Below are 14101 nucleotides of genomic sequence, written 5' to 3'. Positions count from 1 at the left end.
CTTGCTAGCAGCCAATTGGGGGCAGGGGCCAGAAGGAGGCAAGAAAGAGGGTGGGGATACACCCCTCCCATCTTCCCTTGCACCCTGCAACCTACGTTATGTATCAGGCCCAGCCCAAGAACAACGAAGAGTCAGTCCATCCAAACTCCAGTTCTTTATTTGATCACACCGTATAGACAGAATCTTGCCAGACTAAAGCTACCTAAGGGGAAATAACCTGGGAGAGCTCTAGGGCAGGGCTATCCTGAACCTCTTTGTTTTCCCACCATTGCCTTCTGGACTGTGCCTCCACTTACCTCCTCCACGTCTTTAGAATGTGCTCCTGAGAACCAATGGCACCGCCAAAATCTACCACACTATGGGTTTCTGGGAAATATAGTTGGAAATTATGGCCACAACTTTGTGAATAGAAGTGGTGTGAAGATCCTTGAAATTTCAATTCCACTGGAGTCATGGATCCCGGATTTTGGACGCATTCTTTAAGTTAGCCCATTGGAGGTACCTTGGTTCAAAAATTGTTGCCCTATGATGCACCGTTTCAGCCAACTGAAGATTACAAACAGACAGGAGAGTTTTAGTAGTATATAGATTTGCAGTTTTCATAGCCAACCCCAATCAGAAGACTCTACCTAGGCTGTAATACCTGTGGGGGGGAGATGGGCGGTGATAAAAATATGATAAATAAATTAAATAAATAAAAATAAATACCAAACAATACAGGAACTGAAACACTTTCTGCAAGATGGATGCCTCCAGCAACCAGCTAGGGTTAAAAACTCAGTAGAATAGGGCTGTTTGGGCTGCTTTTCAAAATACCACGTTGGACAGACTAAGCAGACCTGTGGGGGATAGAGAGTTGCAAAGTGTGAGGGCCACAACATCAAAGGAGCTATGTTTGGTCCCTGTTCATTCTGCCTATAGAAAATCTGTAAAGATGCAACTTTTCACCATCAGGTGTTTAATTGTTAACTGATTTTATCACTAATGAAAAAAGTGAGACCACCACTCTGAACTCAGATGCCGATGAGCTTTATGGGTACATTTGTGCAGTTTTCTTGGGACGATATAAAAGCAGTTTACCACTGCCTTCCTCTATAATGTCCTTTTGAGTTCCCTATCTAAGAATTTAAATTCTGATATTTTGTTTACTTTTTTACAAGAATTCTGCCAAATACTTTTAATGCTGTTCTGAGCAACAGGATGGGGGTACGGTTTGAATTATTGTTGTTACTGTTATTGTTATGATGTCATTTTTGGTTTCTAGTATAGCACTCTTCCCATTAGGAAATATGGATTTGTTCAAAAGGCTTCTGTAATGAGGCTTTCCCCCATGAGAACCACTAATTCACATTGTAGCTCCCATCATCCCAATCCAGCATGGGCACCAGCTTGAGAAAGGCTATATTGAAACATCAATCGGAAACACATTTGCTGGGTTTGGAGTGGTGGTGCGGGGGTTCAGGGACAGGGGTAGAAGAGAGGCTGAATTCTCATGAACGACCAACTTTCATTCAAGCCAGTTTCCTCCAGATGTCTTTGACTACAAGTTGCACCATCCACTGAGACCATGCTGGAAGGGATGGGAGTTGGAACCCAAAATATCTAGAGGGCACCAGGTTGAGAAAAGTGTTCCAGAAAATGATTTCAAGCCTCCACTCAGTCCAGAAAGTGTACAGGTTTCATTCTGGGTGTGTGCTGAATGCAAGAAGAAACACTTTATTTTCCTCCACCTCTCCCCAGCTATGTACATATTATGTATGGAGGGTGCGGATAGTATCAGTCTCTGCTTTCATGGAGAAGTTTTATTTCCTTGTGGCTCTGGCAAAGCCAACAATCTGAAGACTTGCCTGGGGCCTGTTCTGAGATAGAGGAAGCAAACCATGGTTGCTAGGCAACTGCCAAGCACTTGCTTGCTACTCTTATGGAATTTGAAAGAATGGGACCAATCCTAATGATGTTCTCTTCCTTGCTAACTTGCTTTGCCAATTTACGAGAAGCACTGTAGTGTGGTGGGACTGGGAAATCTGTAGCTCTCCCAACATGGCTGGACTACCTTTCCCAACATTTTGCACTTCTGTCTTTACTGGATCTCAGCCTAACAATTAGACTGGACCAACTCCACAGAAATAGTTAAATAAAACCAACTAGTTTTATTAAGATGGGCTACAGTAACAGAATCTTGTAAGTCTGATTATGCTTTACCTCCTTCCTTTCTTTATATTCATGTGAATTAGGGGGATGTCTGACTGAGATGTTTATGCACACCTTGTTTTGGATCCTATGCTTTGATGCTCTCCTGTCTCCATCGTCATCCTCTTTACATGCTGGGGCTATTCAGGTCTGGAGAGCTGTAAGTTTTGTTTAGAAAAAAAAATAAAGCTGGTATCCTGTGGATGAATTGGAAGGGATTATATGTGGCATGGAGTTTGAAGGCATGATGTTGCTGAACCCTGGTCAAAAAAACATTTAAATGTGATATAAAGGATCCATATAAAGGGAAAGGCTGACATATTTCATCACAGGTTTGAATTGGTTTTCACTTCCCAGAAAATGAACCATGGTGGAGGTACCTGCATAAAGGGTAAGTGACTGCAGAGTACTCCCATCACACCAATCTTCCTCTTATTAGTTCTATCCATATAGTTTTTCCCACATGCTCTATCCCAGCAATATTCACAAAAGCCTCTCTTAGCAGCTATGGAGACTGCATGTTCTGAGGCTTCCAAATGCTTCTAAAGAGGAGACATCAGAGATAAACAGAAAGAAAACTTTTTTCTTCACGTCCTTCTTTTAGGCTTCCAAACTTGATCAAAGGATAGAATATGAACCCATAATACTGTATCCACAAATCCATTCCCTTCTTGATTTACCTTTCCCAGGCCCAAAGTATTACCCATATCTGTCTTTCCCCAAAATATTTGTTCCAAAGTTCCTCTTGTGAATAACCCCCATCATTTGTTTTCCCATTATTTGAAAGCAACTGAGTTTTGACATTGATTGTGGTCTGGCATTCAATCCCGCAACTTAATCCTATGATAATCTTTCCCCATTTGAGCAATCCTGTGCTTTTAACTTCTAGAGGTAGCATGCTGGATGAGAACTATGGTATATCGCAACTGGAAGGCACTAGAAGGCGTTCAATGAATGGGTATAATAGTAGTTATAGCAGAAAGATATCTGGAGAGTACTTGATTGAAGAAGTCTGAACTATGCATTAACCCAGTCCTTGTTTCTCAGGATTCCCCATCCTCAGTTTAAAGAATCTGGAGAACAAAGGCAGTACTATATCAGAAATGGGCTGTTGACCAGCCACCAAATACCCACAGCTGCCACAATAAGCCAATCTCTGAAATTCACTTGACCTCCAGAAACTCTGCTTTCACACTGCAGGCTAGCTTGGCAGAATACCTCCAAATCCATTCTTCTACTGACAGTGAGACTTGGTGCTATAATCCTCACTATCCCAAAATCCTACAGCAAAAGTCAAACTGTTCCGACTGGTATCCTGGAAGAGCTGTGCATACCAGAAAATGGACATCACACGCTGAGAACTTTTATTCTGTGAAAAGACAGAACCACCATCAATAAGGTCTTGGCATCTTCACAAAATTAATCTCTGGATTCTTCAAAGGAAACTATGATCATAGGTAACACATACACAGAGAGAGAGGTTAGCGGCATGTATATGTTCTTGAAGTATCTTTGGTCATTATAAGGAAATACAGTCTTTTCTGTTTCCTTTTTTGGCAACATCAAGGTAACCTGTGGAGGGAGAAATTGCATATCTTCTCAGCAGCTGTTCCAACCTCAGTACCCTCCATGCACATTACTGCATATTAACCATGGCAAGAGAAAAAATAAGCGCCACTCACTCCTCCTTTATCTTTTGATGCTTCCTTACAACTCACAAAGCCACTCTGTCTTTGTCATAAAGGATTATGTGTTCCTAATACAAAATCTTTTCAATCTTCACCCATCCCTGCAAAGCTCACCCACTTTGCACCTTCCTGAAAACTCATTCTCTAGCTCTTAGCAGCCAGACATAGAAAAGTGAGAAAGAAGACCTGATTTAACACACACACACACACAGTTGCAATGAATTATTTCAAATACTGAGGTGCTTTAGTTCAATCTTCTTAACTATAAGCAACCTTTTTGGTGCTGTGACACTTGCTCACTGCAATACATTTTCAGTCTTGTGTTATGACACTTCCTTCGTATGTAACAAGACCCTACCTGGGAAACCCAATGCCCACAAGGGTATCTTTTTATGCACCCATGGCACAGTTTTAATTCAGAGGCTGCAATTTTGAAAGATTGCTATAGAAAGCTTTCAATTAAAAGAGGGGGAAATCAGCCTGACAATAGATCTTCTGATTTTCACTGTCAATAGAAATCTGTATGCTCCAAACAGATGCTGTGCTTGACTATATAGTCTGGTGAGCAATGAGTCTAATGCATTAAAAACTCCATAAACAAGATGGCCTTTGTCCTACGGAGATGAAAGACCTGTAACTATAATGGGATGAAAGGTGTGCACAAGGATGAAGAAAGCTATTATGGATCTATGTCCTTTCTTAAACTTGTCCTGGCATGCATTGTTCACAGGGGAACAAATCCATGCAGAGAAAACTCACCTTGTTCCACCTGTCTCTGTTAAAACGACTGAATCTTTCCTATCAGCTTACTAATGAAAAGCCACACCAATAGAGGGAAAATACCACTACTATAGAATCACAATTTCCAGAAGAGCTTCTTTCCCCTACAGTGTAGCCCAGTCCGTATTAGAGGCATGACCAAATGGATTAGCTTTCCATGAGCTGAGTACGGGGAAGGGGGAGGTTTGAATGCTTTCCCATAAAGCAATACCCTTCATCTCACTGACGTGCTATTTTTTTCTAGAGCTGTGTTCACACCACACATTTAACTCAGTTAAATGCCCAGGAGTTATATTAGCACAACATCATAAACTTGGTTAATTTTAGATTTTAGTTAAGAGGTTTTTTTGTGTGTCTGGCTTCACATGTGATATGAACCCCACATGTTTGGTTACTTTATGGTTTAGTGGAGTGTGTGATACTAGAAAATGGGTTAATTCAGTACTAGGTTAATTCACACAAACGGATCGCAGGAATAGTCTAGGTACAAGGATTTTCTTCCCCATCCAAATTCACGTAGCCTAAACTAGTTCAGACCAGAAAAAGTTTTCTTAGTTGATTGTATACACCAGCACTATAAGATCAGGGCTCCAACTTGTAGAAATATATCCTGCAGAGAAATGCAATATAATATATTATGAACTATGCATTGATTTTTATAGTTTCAAAGAACATAATTTTGCCAGCTAAGGATAATTAAGATCTCCCTATTCAGTGTTTCAACAGAAAGGTTTCAAAAGTATTTTTGGAATACAATTTTTGGGAAGTTGCTTGAACTTTCATATAGGCTGAGTTTACACATCATGTTAAATTATAATGTGGTTTCTTTGGCTTTATGTGTATCCAGCCATTGAGGTCTGGTTTATGGATTAGTGAGCTTTGCAAACTTAACCAATTGTGATTTATTCAATAAACAATGAGTAACAAATAATACCATAGGCCAGAGTTTAAAGCCAAAGCAGTTTTATTTTTTTCAAATAATTTGTGCTAAAGCACATTTCACAGAAACCGATTCTCAAATATTTAAAGAATTTCAGTTTCCTTTTTAGGATGGGATGAATATTACTCTCAAATAACATCTATATTTGGTTATTAGAAAACTAATAATCCATTTTGTTGTACTCCTAATTGTTGTTATTACTGTTTTTTAACTTCTATTTTATTAACCTCTAGCCATACCTATATTAATACTTCAGAAAATAAAGCAACACTAAATATTGTTAAATGAAAACAATAGCTGGTTCATTTGTTCTTACATTCCTCTTGGTTTTTCACTGCTTTATGTAGCTGAAGGTCTCCACACAGAAAGCATGCATTTAATGGAATAACAAGGTTCTATCTCTGACAATTCATCTGTGATGGCTTATTCACATACACGAGTCATCACTTGATGCTACTGTAGCTATACACCATCTCGGAGATACTGGTCCTTAGGACAGATACGTATTGGTCCTGCCATGGGATGCAGCAAACTTTACTTCAGAGTTGGCTTGCACAACTCACTATACTGGCTAAAATAGTTGGGTTACCTGCAGATCAGTACACTGTGGGGACCCAGCTGTTGTCTTAGCATACTATGTGAACCAGTCCCTCATATTAAGCCATAATAATGTATTTTTTGTTTGTTTGTGCATAGCTTTGTAATGAGAACACAAGGCACCACATTTTATCCTGCCAGGTTTTTCTTCACATGTAACCTCAGCCAGTCAGCATGCTTATAATCAAGTTAAAAGAACATGAACTGAGTTTCACTCTAATTCTCCTAGTTTTGAAAAGTATGCCTGAATTCATTCAATCTCATACATGCAAATATATGCTTTACAAATAAATTTTTGAGTGATTTCTAGTAAAACCAGCAGTATACAACCAAATAAATAATTTGTCCATCCAGCCAAAGAGAGGTTCACATGAGCTCCACTGTAAAACTATTTTACTTGTGATGGACTTGAGTGTACCAAGCATATGACACTGGTGTTCACTGGGCATTACTGATTCACATCTACATGGGGGTGAACTGAGTTGCCTTCCAGACGTTTTGGACTGAAGTTTCTCTACTGTCCAAGTTTGCCCTAGCCTTAGGAAGAGTTGTAGCCCAAAATTCCTAAAGAGTTCAGATCTTCCACAACAGACCAGAAGTCTGACTAATGTAGAAATTGCAAGATTTTACTAGTATAAGCAATTTTCTTCAACAAATCTGTACTTTGTATAAACAGGGTAGGCTAATCTGGACTTAGACTCTGAGCCCCATATAGGAATTTGGATCAACAGCCCCCAAACTTTTTACTGTGCCTTCTCCCAATGGCATAAAGGCTCAAATACACATTCTTAAAGCAGCTTTTCCTAGCCTGCTATTCACCAGATATGTCTGGACTTCACCTCCCAGAATAGCCAGCCAGTTTGATTAAAGCCGCTTTAAGCTCCTGATGTTTTGCTGTCCTTTCAGCCCCTGCAGGCACAGTTCACTGATTGTCCACAGAACTCTTTTCCAAAACTACCACGTGTTAGTCAACTTTCTTAGCTGGGTGGACATTTGGACAATTAGAAAGCAAGTCCCGGGGAACCACAGCTCCTGTTGCAATGATAAAGAAGAATCTGACTATCATTTGTGCCATTTCCTATGCAAAGGGTGTGTCCCTCTTTACTACTTCCTTTTTGTTTAGGCCAAACTGGGTGGTTGGGGAAGGGGGAATGGGTTTCAAGTTCCCTTCGTTCTGAATTCTATTCAGATTTGGTGTGGATTCAAAGGCATCCAATCTGTACATGTGGTGGTTTCACAGGCAACACGTGACCTAGGCTAAAAACAGATACAGAGAAACCCGTACCTATAATTATATATTTTAAATAGAACTTTGCCCCAGAGAGTATTCTACTCAAATCCAGCTAGTTTATTCAGCCCCATTAACAAGCAAAGAGAAATCCCCAGGAATAATAGTTCTCCATTAAAAAAAAAATCAGACCATCCAAACTAAAAGTGACAAGTTTCATCTAATTTGCATAAACCGACTGCCATGCACTCAGGCTTTGCTCATTACGAAGCCACAGCAAAGGAGGAACTGCCAGGAAAGCTTTCTTAGGTCATTAAGTTCCCAATCCACAACCTGCTTTGCTTCCCCGCGCCCCCAAGCAAACTTTTTCCTCATCTGAAAATGTGTCTCAAAAGTAATGAGTTTGAGGACTACAAACCAGAGGAGAAAGAAGTTCATTGAGTAAACCTAAGCAAGCTGGCTCTTTAAAACCGGTCTGAGTCTTCTTCTTTCCACTGGGACATTTCCATTTGTAGCTGCTGTTCCTACAGCATCCCCACTGCTCTTCAGAGTGGTCCAAGTCCTTTACCATGTACTACAAACTATGGCTGAAACTTCTGTTCCTCTCTCAGACCCAGGATTGAACTCACCTTCATTGCAAAATGCTGAGAGGACTAGAAGCACACATACGATGCACCTGCATGTGGCAATAAGATAACATGTATCTCTGAGCAATTTCCAGAGTGCATTCATAAAACTGCGATTAATTCATTTATGATGTACAACAGCTCATGGCAAGTCACGATAGCAAATAAAACTGAGAGCTTTTTAGACTAATTCTCCAAACATCTTGATAAGCAGTTTGTATCTCTTAGCACACTTTTGTTCACTCTGATTTTTTTTCTTTTTGGTCAGTAACCGTACATGAGGCTATTTTCCCAATCCTGCACTGGACATTTAATCACTGGATTAAATGGGGCTATGGTATCATCAAATCACTCCAGAACAAAGATTGCATCTTATGTTCATATGCTTTTTAAATAGAAGAAACCTCACATTCTTTGTTTCCAGTTTATGTTGAGGAATAAATCAAGTGCTCTAGGGGAGCATATTCAAGATTTCATTATGTGTAGGCTCAAACCGAACTGTATACATAAGAAGAGTAAAATGTGGCAAATGGATGTTCTCAGTTTATTTCATCTGTCCATTGGATGAGACAAGGATTAAACAAGGTGTTTGTCTGTCTTAGTTATTGCAATGGTAGAACCTAATGGGTTGCAGATGTTACAGATTAATTAATTTCACTAGTTAAAGTAGTGCAATTTGTCATCAATCCCAGTCATCTACTTTCATACACTAAAGCAGTATTTCTCAACCTTAGCGACTTTAAGCTATGTGGACTTCAGCTCCCAGAATTCCCCAGCCAGCATGCCAGCTGGGGAATTCTGGGAGTTGAAGTCCACACAGCTTCAAGTCTCTAAGGTTGAAAAACACTGCACTAAAGGAATTGTACTCCACTCATTCTCAAGTTAGTGTGCATGGTGTTGCAGCATTAGATCCCATACAGGTGCACTTTACAAGGTCCTTTAAGGCCAGCTGATCACAAATCTTTAGCCCTTGAAAAGACTTCAGGGGTATCTTGGGAAAAAAATCTGTAAGAATAGGCTAACACTTGAAGATCACTCAACAACTGGTTACCCATTAATCTAGTGGGTCTCATATCCAGAAGAGAAAGATGCTGAAATCCAAGAAAAGAAAGCAGAGAAGTACAAGTCAACCCTTTTTTCAGTGTTCAAGATATATGGCTGGGATAAATGCAACTTAATAAAGAATCCACACTGATTCACAAAGTATTTTGGAGATCATAGCCCCCCTATTTGATCATCACCCCAACCAGGTTTGAGAATCTCCACCCTTTATTCTAATGGTATCTCTCTACATGTGATTTTAGGAGAAATCAGAAATGCTTGTTCTGTCTCCCTTTCCAAGGGCAAAATTGGACAAGGGTCCCAATCCACAGATTTGGCCATCACAGCATCAGAAAGCATACACTGAGGGCACTGTGCCAAGGATCTAGAGACACCCTGTTGTCCATCTGGGTTGATGTGGGGACAGAAAAGTCCAGGAGATAAAACCACTTTGTAATGGTGAGGAAATATAAGCATTTGAAAAATAAGAAACACAATTCTGTTTCTTTAACAGAGGATCCAAAAGAAGCTCTAAGAGAGGTTGGCTGTTTTTTTAAAGTTCAGTTTAAAAGTGAGTGGTTGGCTGTGAGTGATCAAGCAAAGTCTGAAAGGATGATAATCAACATTTCCTGACTGATTCATGCCAACCATAAAGAAAAAGAAGGCTGCTGGAAGGCTAGGTTCAGGTTTAAGCAGGCCTTTAATGACCCAATTATTGTGGGTCATTTTTGTTTCCCACAATACCTCAGATCAGCATGGGGCATGGACGAAGATGGCTGCCTCCGCCAGATAAACCTGCACCTGGGAATCTAGGACAAGCATCCTCAGTGCCCAAAGGTCTCTGGCAGGTCACCAGGCTTGGGGCTACTAGGACCAAGTGCTGGTCCCACCTCCACCAGGTTCGTTCTGACCTTCCAAGAGCCACCTTCTAACCCACGGATTTCCTAGTATGTACTACCAACCACTTTCCACCATCAGCCAAAGAGACTCACCCAAGTTCACGAAGCTCATGACCATATCTGCCTCGGTGAGGAAATTGCTGTCCTGCAGGCTGGCCAGGGGTGGCCCCTGCGTACTGAAGATAGGCTTGTAGGGGTAGGAGAAACCCTCACCGCTTTCACTGGGGCCCTCTTCCTCCACCGACATAGCATTGTAGAGGTCCAGCATGAACATGGGCGCCGAGTTGTGCTTGCCGTGCAAGTGGGGCCTCGGCCGGTGGGGCAAACCCAGGATGGACAGGATCTCCCGCTGCATCTCCCGGCGCTCCTGACTCCGGAGCCTCCTGTGGATGAAACTCGAATGCACCTCGTTCTCCAGGGTGAAGTCCGCCAGGGCGCACCGCAGCTCCAGAGTCCAGAGGAGGATCCAGAGGATCCGGGAGGCAGCCGCCAGCTGCTTGAACCACTCCGCCGCGTGCATCTCCGTCACGGGGGGGTGCAGATCTAGGAAGCCAAGGGGCTGGGCGGCGGCAAGAGCGGCGGCGGCCGGACGAAAGAGCTGACCATTAAAAAGAAGGGGGCAGCTGAGCGGAGCGCCCCGCGGAGGGATCACTCGGCTCGGGAGCTGCCCTGGGAAGCCGATCTCGAGGCGCACATGATAGCCTGGGCGATCGCGGCGGGAAGCGGCTCAGTTGGCAAAACCCATGCACAGGGAAAAGAAAGGAGATCGACCGATCCCCCAGCTCGCCGCTTCTTTCGGGGACCGCGGTCGTTCGCCCGGCCGCCCGCTCCACTCTGTGCGCGCCTCGCCGCAAGTCCAGGGGCGTTTGAACTGCAGCTTTCGCGAAGCAGCAGGCGGCAGCGGCAGCTCGGGCACTCGGGGGGCGGAGCTCGCCTCTTCTCACTGCCTCTCCGAAGTGTCTCGGGGAAAATCCGCAGGAAAATCAAGCCTCTTCCCTCGCCGGGCTCCAACGCGGTCTCGGAGGCATTCCAAGCGAGCCCCTTGATTCCCCGCCTCCAGCCGCTCACCCTCACCCCGACGGCTTGGATAATGAGCGTGGGGCGCACACGCACACTAGTGACGGGTGGTGCGTGGAGGGCCTGCCCCATCTGGCGAAAGGGAAGAGAACACTTGTTTTGTAGACGCGCGCAGCTCGTTCCTGGGCGTGTTTCCAGGGAACGAAGCCCCACTTGCGTAGTTTGCTCCCAGGTAAGCGCGTGGGTGGGCGTCGTGCGCGGCAGGATTTTGCGTGGATGGCCTGGAGCAGGGCGCTGAGCGAGCGGCGGCTTCGATTCTCGAGTGCGGGAAGGGGATGTTTTGGATGGCGAGAACTTGGTGGTTGTGCTAAGAAGCTAAACTGTGTCTAGGTATTTATGGAAGAATCCTTCCTTTCCATCTTCTGAACCGCACAACCTATTCTTTGTAAAGTGGGTCCTTTTAAAAGTTGTCCGTCTATTCCCTTTTTTTCATTTGTTCTTGATTCCTTTTCTTTCTAGTTATTTCTTTTGGTTAAAAGCTTCAAAGAAATTGTATTAGCCAGGTAGGAATGAATTCAAATGTATAGATTAGAAATTAATATGTCAATTTGTCCTTAAAAAAAAAGTATACTGAGCTATTAAACTCAAATGCTTTTATAATTAGACATGTGTGTGGTCGTATGAGCTAATTTTTTTTTCACCTTTACATTTTATAACTTTGCTTCAAGGGGTGCCAGGTTCAGGAGCTGTTTGCCAGATGAGATTTAGGAGACAGGTTAATTTTATTCAAAAGCAGTTTGTCACACAGTAACATATTTCTTAGCAGTAAGCTGAAGTTGGGAGTTTCATCAATGTATAGGTATGCTTCACTTGCAGTTGTGACTCTGGCACCTAACATTGAGTTAAAAATAAGTAAACAAGCAAACAAAAAAACCCCAAAATTTTTAAAAACACATCCGAGGCTAACTGCAATCATTCTCTTCACCTTTTCAGAATAAGCTCATCAAACTCCTCAGCCCAATGCCCTAGAAAAAAGAGAGGTTTTCAGAGCTTTGAAAAAGGCCAGGAGGATCAGGACCATCTGCATCTCAGGACATCTGCTGTTCCATAGGACAGGTCCCGCAACAGAGACGACGCACCTCCTGGGTCCCATCAGATGGCATTGCTTCATAGAGGGGACCCAAAGCATGCCCACCCTGTTGGAGCTGGTGAAACGACCAGAGATAATTGGAGAGAGGCAGCTCTGCAAGTAACCCATCCCTCTGCCATGAAGTGCTTTGTAGGTGGTAACAAACAAATGTAGCTTCTAAGTGGTCTTTAACTGCAGCCCCATGTAGAGTATATTGCAGTAGTCTAGATGGGAGATGACCAAGGCATGTGTGACTGTGAGCAGGACCAGGAAAAGATTAGGCTTGGCTGCATCTGCCATCTGCTCTTCATGCAGGAGTCAAGGGTCCAAGAGGATCCCCAAATTGTGTACCAGTTTGTTTAGAGAGTGCTGCCCCATCCAGAACTAACACTGAATGGTTCCCAGTGTAATGCCTGGAACACTCGACTTCCCATTGAATTGCAACTCATAAGCTTTTGCTTAGAAATCTATTTTAATGGGGTGAAGCATTCAGTACAGAGAGAAAGTTGCGAATGAAAATTCCCCCGTGTTTCTACAATTCAAAAGACCAGTAAAGCCAAATTCCACACACACCCCACTGCTCCCTTAGGTATGCACCCCTCCTTCTCATGCCAGCAGATGGCTGTAACGGTTCTCTGCGGATGACCTTGATGCTGGAAGATAGTCCAAACAAAATGATTTACACTCCAACCATGCTCCCCCTCCCCGCTGGTCTACTTGCAGGTTGACATGCAGTGCACCAAAATGGATGCGAGTACGATAAGATGTCCTGGGAACATTTGATTGGGGAGCATGACACCCAGTCTGGAGGTAGGGATGGGTATGCCTAAACACACAGCCACTTGGTCTTGCTAGCGTGAAACTAAAGCCTATTCTTCCCCATCCAGAGCCTCCAGACACTGGGAAAGAACCTTAACATCATCATCTGGTCAGCCAGGGGTTGAGATACATAACTCCGTATTATCAATATACTTAGCCCCATGCCAATGGATGACCTTACCAGTGGTTTCATGTAGTTGTTGAGTAGGAATGGAAGAGAATAGAGCCTGTGAGGCACCCTATAGAGCAGAAGCTTGGGTCTAGATCTCTTGCCTCCAAACACCAACTGGAACTGGCTTGGATGAAGGAAGAGGAGCACTCCAACACTGGGCCCCACCCTCTCAATACCTAAGTTGGTCCAGAAGGATATAATGACCAATTATATCGAACACTGCTAAGGGATCAAAGAAGGCTAGGATAGATCCCCATATCCCAGTCCCACCCAAGGTCATCTACATGTATGATCAATGCCGTCTCAGTACTATGTCCTAACCTGACTGAAAACACCTTCTCAACAACTTTCCCTAAAAACAGAAGGTTGAAGACAGGATGAAAACTGTCCAGCACTATTGAATCCACTGATGGTTTCTTGAGGAGGGGATTGTAGAAAGTAAGGAAGATGACCTTGATGGAAATACCCAAGAACTGTCACCTAGGCAAAGGGAGCTGAAACTTTTTTTAAGCCCTGGGAAAAAAGATAATAGTTGGAAGCAGCTCAGGCAGACACCACCCTGATTCTCTGTGGTATCAGTAGTGGGGGAAGATATAGCACAATCAGACTTGCAAAATTTATTATTGTACCGAATCTCAATAAAGGTAGTTCTAATCTTCCTGTGGAGTTCATTTTCTGGGCTGGTCTACCGAGTGGAGCTAACTTTAATCTTGCATACTCTTACATTCTTTCAAGAGAGGCTGAAGATCTCACCTTTGTTTGTAGAGATGGCACCCAATCCTCAGGGCACCCCACTGTCCGCTGAGCACCTTACTGCAGTGTTGTCGCAACACCAAAAACAGATAACTTGCAAAATGCCATGATGCAACTAACACAACAGTTGGGAGAGAATTAGCCTCAGTCAGCAGCGGCATAGCAGCCTGCCACATAGCCAGTATTTCTGCGTTCTCATGGGAGTTTACAAGAGAAATTTAG

The 14101-nt window shown here is 43.1% G+C and overlaps 1 protein-coding gene across 1 annotated transcript in view; it reads right to left on the bottom strand.

Annotated features, from left to right (window-relative positions):
* The window catches only part of BMP7 (bone morphogenetic protein 7), a 106298-nt gene extending 95498 nt beyond the window's left edge, over positions 1-10800 (bottom strand). Inside the window, exon 1 of the mRNA XM_063297024.1 lies at positions 10083-10800. Within this exon, the coding sequence (XP_063153094.1) occupies positions 10083-10509 (427 nt within the window). The 5' untranslated portion in view covers positions 10510-10800. The remainder of the gene's footprint in view (positions 1-10082) is intronic.
* Between the last annotated feature and the right edge of the window lie 3301 nt (positions 10801-14101).

Source organism: Candoia aspera, chromosome 3 (genome assembly GCF_035149785.1).
Source record: "Candoia aspera isolate rCanAsp1 chromosome 3, rCanAsp1.hap2, whole genome shotgun sequence".
Taxonomy (NCBI): domain Eukaryota; kingdom Metazoa; phylum Chordata; class Lepidosauria; order Squamata; family Boidae; genus Candoia; species Candoia aspera.
The sequence above is the reverse complement of the archived record's forward strand: the minus strand, read 5'-3'. Positions and strand labels throughout refer to the sequence as shown.